This window comes from Rosa rugosa, chromosome 7 (genome assembly GCF_958449725.1).
Source record: "Rosa rugosa chromosome 7, drRosRugo1.1, whole genome shotgun sequence".
NCBI classification, from domain to species: Eukaryota; Viridiplantae; Streptophyta; class Magnoliopsida; order Rosales; family Rosaceae; genus Rosa; species Rosa rugosa.
In genome coordinates, this window is record NC_084826.1 from 27,558,240 (window position 1) to 27,568,710 (window position 10,471).

The window sequence follows — 10,471 nt, forward strand, 5'->3', positions numbered from 1 at the left end:
TGAGCTTTCAAAGTAATAGCCCTTCCCAAAACTAGTCAGTTCTATCTTCGGATTTTCTAAGCAAGCCAAACAAAGTAAAATTCATTTTCAATTCTACTTAAGAAATTTACAAGTAAACAACCAAAATAGCAACATACATGAAAATATTAATTGGAGCACTTATTCTGTTGTAGATCTTATCTGTCTTATTCTGTTTCGCTTCTTCACCTTTGATGTTTTCGTCCAAAGTTGTGATGATGTTTTAACCATCTCTGCACAACACAATAATTTACAATGAGTTTTGACATAATTAAAATAGATCATGTGATTTATTGTTTGCAATGCACCACATGTCGATAGAATGCATTATTGTAATTCCTTAACTCTATTTGTACCTGACTCATTAAACCACCAAATTTATATTTCAAAGACATAATCCCAAATGGTTGATTCTGTAAACGTTAGACTGAGAGAATTCTCAATAGGTATATTCAGTAAAAGTTCACTGAAATATATTGACATCTACTTAATGTTATGATCTTTTTGGGTAGAATAATCCCATCTTAATGAGGGGATTACCACTTAATTCCATTACAGTATCTACTACTTTGCCAGAAACTTCAATTGCGGACAATTACTTTTTATGTTTATAAAATACTGACTCAATGCTTGATAGTTGATAGAGTTATTATCTTTAGTATCATGGTACCTTCAATGATGCAGCCAGGAAGGCATGGTGCACCAAGTAAAAGTCTGAGCTACCAATAGCTCCAGCTAGATACAACTTCAGCAAAAACTCAGGCCCAAAAGTGAAATCCAATCTGGTCAATACACCAAAGGCAGTAAGCAAGATTGAAACTGATTGAACTCGCCATTTCATAAAGATTATATTAACAAAATAAGTTGAGCAAACTTAGCTTTATGATACATGCTTCAACTAAACAGATTCCATAACAAATATAGTAGCATACAGGAATCCTTTAGGATATGTGTGTTTAAGAAAAATTGGAACCAGTAGCACGCAAGAGAAATAGCTTATGAGGAAGCTGAGCTTACATTGATCCCAAAAAAATATAGTCCAATCATGTTAGAAATGATATGCCCAATATCAACGTGACTAAATGCAGAAGTTATCAATGTGTGAAGACGTCCACTTGTAAAATTGTTTAATGAGATCTGCTTAGAGACAATCAAGAAGTTAGGAAAATGAAGTAAGAAATGGAATATTATGAGACAAGAATACTAAGCAGCTATAAAGAGTTCTGTCTGTCAACATATTGTTTCCTTGAGTTGTGCACTTGTTACTTAAGTCACTTATGAAAAGCCAATGGGTACACATAATCAAGCAGCTGCTCCAGAAGACAGAGCCCATAAATGGTCAGGAATTAAAGATTAAATACAAAAAAGTTGACAGCATTTAGTAGCACACAAGTTCAAATTAAGAACTCACAGTAAAATTCTTGTACATGAATATAGGGTCTGCTATCCTCCATAAAAGAAAAACAGCAACATTAGCTGTAACCAATCCCAAAACCATGTCACCGCTTAATAACCTTCGCAACCATGTTCTCCTGCAAACAGAACATATAAATTATTCACAAAAAGGATCTTGCATGTAGTGCGTTAAACGACAAATATGGAGTGACGAGAAACTCAAAAATCTGCTGTTGTGTTTGATAGTATTCTCTTTTCAATATGTGTTTCTTCAATAAGTGAAATCCGAGATCTTGTAAGTGTACTTATTTTGTAGCAGTATCGAAGAAACAAGCTGAACCAGAAACTGCATATCAGATCTATACTTGATTCGTAATTCACAACATGACCACAGGTCCACAAGTAAAGTAATACCTACAGTCATATGCAGTAAGTCTTGCAACTGATTAACTCATCGCTACCAGAACTCGTTTTTTATTTTAACTCAAAAACACAGTAATTTCACATTTCCAACTTGAAGATGATATCTCATTAAAAAAAAAAAAGGAAAAAAACTTGAAGACGGTATGAAGGCATATCGAATCCCAGACTATTCTGCCCACTCATGTTTAATACATAATAATGTAAAACCCAAAACCTATAACTCAACAAAAGTGCAAAAATTTCCCAAAATCAATCACAAACAATGAGAAGAATCGAGAGAGAGCAAACCAGATATGGAGAATGCCCAGAAAGCTCAGAACATGAATGCCCAGAAAGCTCGAATGCAGCCCACAAAGCTTCGGTAGATGAAACACAAATCCTTGGAAGCAAAATAATAAACAAAATCAGATCAGTGAATTAAGGACTCACAAATCCTTCGAAGACATGCATTGAACTAATTCGTCAATTACCTAAGACAAAAAGCTCAAATTTTCTCCAAAAGCCCGGCCTCCATCTCTGATTCTCTTCACCGTCTTCGAGCAGAGGAGCTGGTCCGAGGCGGAAAAGGAGGAGGACGTGGCGGGTCGGGTTGTGATTGTAGCTGGAGAACGAAGACGAGGCGGAGGGTTGTGGTCGGAAGCGGAGAACGAAGAGGAGGATAGTTTTTATCGGATGGGGAGAACAGAGAGGCTGATTCTCTTCACCGTCTTCGAGCAGAGGAGCTGGTCCGAGGCGGAAAAGGAGGAGGACGAGGAGGGTAGGGTTGTGATTGTAGCCGAAGAACGGAGACGAGGAGGAGGGTTGTGGTCGGAGGCGGAGAACGAAGAGGAGGATGGTTTTTGTCGGAGGCAGAGAACGAAGGAGACAAGGGAGGTTTGGTCGAATAGTGTTAGGGCAAGCTGAAGTCAATGATACTTCAAATATGTCTAAGTGTGGGAATGAATTTTTCCTCCCCCGCGCTTCTTTTACAAATTTTAACTTAGCCGCTCAGCGGTTTTCTGAAAATTCAAACAAAAGTTTTGTCATCAGTCAACAGTAAAAAGCGATGTTAATTATATACATACAAATCGGTTTTTGAGGAATCAATGTTAATGACATTGTTTTACATCGCGTGTATTTCTCACCGACTTAAATGGCATGATGTCTATGAGCATAATTCTAGTAGTGCATAGAGTAGTACATCAGCAATGTAACTAGGAGAATGAGTGAGCCAAGTCTCATTCTGATGTGATTCAAAACCAATACTAGCAAGACGATGAGCCACTTTGTTACAACTTCGAGGAGCATACTTGATTTGCACCTCCGGCATGCTATGTAATAGCATTAGAATATCATCTATAATGCTACCAAACTCGGTGAGTGCAGCATCCTTGTATGCAATATCTTGGACTGCAGCAAGACAATCCGTCTCAACTATAGCCCTATCCAGATGCAATTGTTTAAGAAGATCCAGGCCTACTCTTATAGCTAGCAATTCTGCTTGCTTGGCTGAAGAAATATGTGGCACAGAGTGAGCTAAAGCCGCCATAAACTGACCATTAGAGTCCCGAACTATGCCCCCAAGGCCTCTTTGATTAAGTGATGGCAGAAAAGCACCATCCACATTTATTTTAACTAAAGAACCCTGTGCAGGTTGCCATCGTTCTATCCCCTGTGACCGGTTAATCTTGGAAGATGCTTGAGCTTTTTTAAACTCATCTAGCCAAGTCATGGCACTTAGGAAAAGATCAGCAGCTGGTCTTGAGGTATTGTCCCATAACATACTATTTCTGTTCTTCTAGATCGACCAAATACCTATCAGAAGCCTCTCAAACACCTCAGCTTGCAAGTGTAAAGCTCTTTCTAACATCCATTCCTTAAAAACTACATTAGGTAGAAAGGAATTCTGAAGATGAAAAGGAGGAGTAGAGAAGAATTCAACAGCAACCAGACACTGACAAAAGAGATGCGCAGTGTCTTCTAATGGATGCCTACACAACAAGCATCTTGAGTCTCCCTCATAGCCCTTTGTAAGAAGCCGGTCTCTTGTAGGTAACAAGTTGTTACATGCCCTCAAAACACATATTTGGACTTTCCCAGGCACCTTAGCTTTCCAAAGTCTTCTCCAAAGTTCATTAAACGAATCCCCATTTGATGTAGTAGCCAGCACATCACCTAGTACATGCTCCCTGGCCACCTAGTAGGCTGTCTTAACAGTAAAAAGACCCCTACATTCTGGTCTCCAATACAATCTGTCCCTAACAGGGCGTCGAGCTAGAGGAATAGATAAAATGTGTTCAACCAACTCAGGGGGAAAAAGAGTACTCACCGAGGCAATGATCCAAGAACGCTCATTGGAGTCAATTAAATCAGCAACTTTTCCAACCTGGCAATTTGTAGGTCTTTGAATTTGGTACTGTGGATAGTTAGGGATCCAATCATCATGCCACACATTTATGCTCATGCCATCCCCCACTCTCCATTTAACCCCTGCTTTGAGCACTGGTCTCCCTGCAAGAATACTCCTCCAAGAGTAAGAAGGGGCATCTCCTAATTCTGCATTCCAGAAGGAACAATTTGGAAAATATTTTGCCTTATACAATCTCGCAATGAGAGATTGAGGATTTGAAATAATCCTCTAGCCTTGTTTTGCTAGCATGGCAAGATTGTAAGCACATAAACTTTTGAAGCCCATTCCTCCCTCTTTTTTTGTTAGGCATAATCTGTCCCAACTCCTCCAATGAATCTTTTTCTTGTCATCAGTATCACCCCAGAAGAAAGAGGCACAAAGTTGGTGAATGTCATCACATAGACCTTTAGGTAACAAGTAACAATTCATGGCATATTGTGGCATAGTTTGAGCCACAGCTTTATTAAGTATTTCCTTACCTGCACTGCTTAGGATCTTTGACTTCCAATTAACCAGCTTCTTCGTCAACTTCTCTTTGATGTACTGAAACTTTTCGGTCTTGGATTTGCCTACACGCAGCGGTAAACCCAGGTATCTATCATGCTCTTCTACTCTCTGTACTGCAAGAATAGTTGCCATGCTAATTTGCATAGCAATAGGCACATTTCTGCTAAAAACCACACTACTTTTCTGAAAATTAATCTTCTGTCCCGAAGCTTTTTCATAGATATTGAGAATTTCAGGAATAGTCTGACATTCGTGACATCCGCAAAGAACAAATGATGTAGTGTAGGGGCTTCAGGACACATCTTCAAACCGTGAATAGCACCTGCATCAACTGCTTGAGAAAGAAGAGCTGAAAGCCCTTCAGCACATAAGATGAATAGGTATGGAGAGAGTGGATCACCCTGCCTTATTCCCCGAGTCGGAGTAATTATCTCAGTTTGTTCACCATTAACCAGGATGGCATAGGTAACAGACTCCACACATTGCATAATTATATTGATCCACCTCACATCAAAACCCAACTTGGTTAACATAGTTCGCAAGAAGGTCCACTCTAGCCGGTCATATGCTTTTGAGATGTCTAACTTGAGAGAGAAGAAGCCTTCATTTTGACTCCGTAGTTTATACATAAAGTGTGCAGCCTCAGTTGCAACCAAAGTGTTGTCTGATATCAATCTTCCTGGGACATACGCACTTTGTAGGGGAGAAATAATCTCAGGTAACCACTTCTTTAACCTGTTGGCAATGACCTTGGAACTTATTCTGTACAGAACATTACAGAGTGCGATAGGTCTAAAATGAGAGGCAACAGTGGGATTCTTGACTTTCGGAATAAGGCAAAGATGAGTGAAGTTGGAAGCTGCCCAAATATCTCCTTTTTCCAAAAAATTTCGAATTGCAACACAAACATCAAAACCAACAATATGCCAATATTTTTGATAGAAGAAAGGAGACATACCATCAGGCCCCGGGCTTTTAGAAGGATGCATTTGAAATAATGCACGCTTAATTTCATCATCTGTATAGGGCTGTAGTAAATCATCATTCATATGAGGTAACACTTTCATTGGGGTGGCGCGAAAAATAGTGGAGAGTGTACTATCATCCGTTCCCTCAGTTGAAAAAATAGTTTTATAATAATCAACCAACATGCCTTGAACAACAGTAGGATCACTATTGCCAAATACCCACATCATTCACAAGCCCTCTGATGCAATTTTTACACCTCCTGTTAGTGGCCTTTCGATGAAAGAAAGCCGAGTTTCTGTCACCCTCCTTTAGCCAGACCGCCCTAGATCGTTGTTTCCAATATTTTTCTTGCTGTAAAAGCAATTGACTGTGTCTTACATGAAGTAGACATTGCTCCTCATACTGTTTTGGAGCAAAAGGTTGCCTCATTATATCCGCCAATTTCTCCCGAATCTCCCTCAATTCCACTTTCTGCCTCGCAAACTCAGTGGTGTGCCACTGCATAAGTTGTTTTCCAGTGGCCAAAATCTTTCGACCAACCTGCTGTAGCATGTTGCCTACCGTAGGGATTGCCCAATTCTTTCGAATAATGTCAGAACATTGTTCATGTCCGTGCCATATCTCTTCAAATCTGAATCTGCGCCAAGGTGTTCTAAACCTATTTCTGTCAGTTCTCAGTTCCACTACAATGGGACAATGGTCTGATTCATTGGGTGGCAACACCACCGTTTTTCTATTAGGAAACATGGTTCGAAAGGAAACTGACTGAAAGCTTCTATCCAGCCTTTCCTTGGTAAACTTGTTGGACCAAGTATACCTACTACCCAAGAAACCCATGTCGATGAAGCCGCAGTCAATCATCATTTGCCGAAATGCTGCCATAGGAGCAGCAACACGAGGGGGACCTCCGGATTTGTCTGCTAGACACATAACCTCGTTGAAGTCACCTGCCATGAGCCAAGGCAGCTGACAAACTTCTGCAGCTAGGGCTCGAATTAAGTCCCAAGTTCTGCTACGTTCACCTCTGGCTGCAAAGCCATACAATCCTGTGAAGCGATACTTCTCCTGTTTACCCGGATCACTAATCTCAACATCAATATGATGAGGATGTTTCGTTCTGAGATCAACATGAATTTCACTACTCCAAAGCAGCGCCAATCCCTGGGATCCATCCTCATGAGGGTAGCATATATGTCCTGCAAAACCCAGCCTGTTCACAAGAGAGGCAATATGAGATGGCTGAGCAAGGGTCTCCGCCAAAAAGATCAGGTTTGGCTTCTTTAATTGAACCAGATCAATAAGGGCTCGTTGGGTCTCGTTGCACACAACACCCCTGCAATTCCATACTAAAACATTGCCTTGCAACATAGTACAAGGTTGGATGCGAAGCAGATTCGCTGTAGATGCGAAACACCAGGAACCCTAGCGCTGCCTTGAACAAAGGACAGATTTATGGAGTGTTGCTAACAACTACAACTGACTTGTGAGAGTTCTCAATTTACAACATACAGCCTTGCTTGATTGCTTAGTTACATGATAACTTTGGGTAAGTTCTAGACTACTCAGGGTAAATGTAGTTCTAGACAAACTTTCATCATTGTTTCAGGATGATGCGGAGACTTTCCGATACTAGGACATCGACTTGGACAATCCTTATGCGAAGAAGATGTAGTTGTGCATGGACATATATTATATATGTGCTTATACGTGGTATTTAAACTAGCTGTACAGATAATGCATAGAGTGGAGCACGAGTACAAGCATGCTTGGAACTTCAATTGAATTGTTGTGTATGTATAACGACTTATCTTTGCAGGGAGGCTGTAATTTGAAGATCGAAAGCATGCTGGGTGTTTATAATAGGCTAATTGCAGGTGCCCAGTGAGGTAAAGTTAGATTGCAATCAAGAAGATGGCTGCGTTTGGTGGTTTGGTTGTGTGCATCCGGCAAGTCAGCACAAGTGAGCAAACAAAGAGGACACAGCTTTGGTGCTGACGCTGATCAGGGGATGAAGCTTGGCAATTGAATGCACCGAAGAAGAAAGCATGGTGCAAAGGAATGAGGAAGCCTGGGTGTCCGGAGTAAATGGGAACCAAATTCCTGTGTGCACAAGTGATGTTGGAGGAGTGAGTTAGCTGTGTTGTGCTTGCATCTGCTGTTGAAGCTAAACTAGCTGTGGGTGTTTATAGCAATAATGGAATGACTGAGGTTTCTGGTTCTGCAGATTTCTTGCTCTAATCCATCCCAAAATACGACCCAACAATCATTGGTGGCTATCTGTTGGTGAATTTGGAAACTTTGGCCGCCGCCGGAGCTCGAAACAGTAGTTGAAGGCTGGTGCCTTGGCGGGTTAGCGGGGCACTAGCCTTGTTGGATGTTGAGCGCTAACCTCGCTAGGTGGAAGCCGCATGGCTCTGGTACTGATGGTTGGTGCTAGCGGAGCGTTGGCTTTGCTAAGCGGGAGATGGCCGCTGGGGACTTGGGCTTGCTAGCCTCGCTAGCGAGAGGTGGTTGCTAGCCTCGCTAGAGGGAGATGGTCGCTGGCTCTTGCTGGTCGGCGCTAGGCCGGAGCTGGCGGGAGATGGCTGCTGGAGTGCTAGGGCTTGGGCCTGCTAGCCCCGCTAGTGGGAAATGTTGCTGGCGGATAGCTTTGCTAGTGGAAGATGTCGCTGGTGGATATCCTCGCTAGCGCGAGATGTTTTGCTGTCGGCACTGGGCTATAGGTGTTGGTACCGCTAGCTTTGATGGCTGTCTGGGGTTACCGTTAGTCTCACTTAGCGAGGGCGCTGACTGGAGGCCGCTGGCCTAAACTGCTAGACGAGGGCTCTGTCTTGGTCTAAATCGCTAGCTTTGCTAAGCGGGGGCGCTGACTGGAGGCCGCTGGCCTAAACCGCTAGGCAAGGGCGTTATCTTGAACTAAACCGCTAGCCTTGCTAAGCGGGGGCGCTGACTGGAGGCCGCTGGCCTAAACTACTAGGCAAGGGCGTTGTCTTGGCCTAAACCGCTAGCCTTGCTAAGCGGGGGCGCTGACTGGAGGCCGCTGGCCTCGCTGGCCTACTGATGCCACTGTCGCGCTGGCCTTGGCGGAGGCTTTGCAAGGAGTTAGCCTCGCTAGCCTTAAAGAGACTTTTTTTTTTCTTGATTGCTGCTACCGCTTGGCATTGATGGAGTCAGCTTCTCATGAAAACATTTGAATTTTGAGCTGGCGGAGCAAGGTTCTCGTGTACAAGCTATATTTATTATTATTATTATTATTATTTTGCATTAGGCAAGATGCACTGGGCACTAATGATGATCCAACAGATTGATGATCAAAGAACTTAATTTATGATCAAGGAAGATTGAATAACTCAAAGAAGACATAGAAGAAATTTCTTTGAGATTCGCTAAGCTGACTTATAAGGCATGGTAAGTGACGAAGCCTTTTGTATCTGCTTCCCACAGACTGCGCCAATGTTAACGTTAGAACCGAAGGCTCTAGTTAGCTTTAGATAGAGAGAGAGAGAGAGAGTAAGTGTGAGACACAAGAAGTATAGTGGTTCGTCTCCCGCCTTAGCGGGAAACTACGTCCACTTGAAGTGTTGCACTATATGAGTTTGGGCTTTGTGGCCCAAAGGGATTACAAAGTATATAATGTAGGGCTGGGCACGGGTCGGGTTCAATTAAAATTTCACTGGGCCCGTTTTGATACAAACAAGGACCGGCCCGTTTCATTTAAGGCCGGGCTTTTGGGCTTTGGGGCTCAAAAACCTGTATTCTACCTTTGATATATGGATATATCTACTTGGCTATATACCCATATTTCATTCATTTCAACCCGTTGACATCTGAATCAAAACACAATAGCAAGATCCAAAGTTCAAGTTAAAAATTCAAATATCCAAAATGCATAAAATCCAAATTCAAATACAAGTCCAGAACAATTGAAGCTACAATTGAAATGCAAAGTGTCCCAATTTAAATACAAAGTCCAAATTGTAATACAAATATGCAATTGAAATAGAAAGTCCTAATTCAAATACAGCAATCGTAGCTGTAGGCCGAACATCAGGCGTTCTCAGGTTTGGTTCCACTGGAGTTGTCGCCGATGGTACAATAGCATTCCTATAAGTAGCCATGCTACAACCAAAACATGGAGAAAAATTAGATCAATCTGCACCATTACACATAAATAAGAAAGAGACTTAAGCATTGCAAAGTAATCAAACCTCTTTGACAGCAACCACTTCACCTCCTCTCGGCTTTGTCTGGGCTGTGGTTGATCTTCACAAGCACTCTGTGCTTAATCGAAGTGTACTGCAGTTTTGGAAATTCAAAAAGTCGCATTTAGTAATCAGTATCAAAGAGTATGAAATCTATGAATCAAAAAGTCGTATTCAGTAATCAGTAATTAGACTTTCAGAAGACTACACAGAGGAAATCAATTCACAGATGGTAGGGGAGAGAGAGAGAGAGAGAGAGAGAGAGAGAGAAACCTTGATAACTTGATTGAGAAACCTTGATAACCAGAACAATCGCAGCTGGTAACAAGGCTGCAAGAACAGAACAATGGCAGATGTCACCTGTCGGCATCTCGGCGATTTGCTGAGAAAGGAGGAGAATCAAAGCGGGAGAAACTGAGAAAGAATGAGAGGAAGGCAGCCGGCACCGTTAGGCTAGGCGTTTCAGGTCGTCTACACGTCTCAGATCAGTTTGTTTGGCTGATCGTGATGACTGGTGTGTGAACTCAGTGAGGAGTGAGGACTGAAAGACAGGGAGGCGGCCCCTTTG

At 42.2% G+C, this 10,471-nt stretch overlaps 1 protein-coding gene across 1 annotated transcript; it reads right to left on the minus strand.

Moving 5' to 3' along the window:
* Positions 1 to 2,980: 2,980 nt before the first annotated feature.
* On the minus strand, positions 2,981 to 5,799 carry LOC133723131 (uncharacterized). Its single transcript, XM_062149961.1, has 5 exons — positions 5,043 to 5,799; positions 4,705 to 4,941; positions 4,145 to 4,371; positions 3,631 to 4,012; positions 2,981 to 3,534 (listed from the first exon to the last, which is right to left on the minus strand). The coding sequence occupies exons 1-5, from the start codon at positions 5,797 to 5,799 to the stop codon at positions 2,981 to 2,983; spliced, it is 2,157 nt and encodes a 718-aa protein (XP_062005945.1).
* Between the last annotated feature and the right edge of the window lie 4,672 nt (positions 5,800 to 10,471).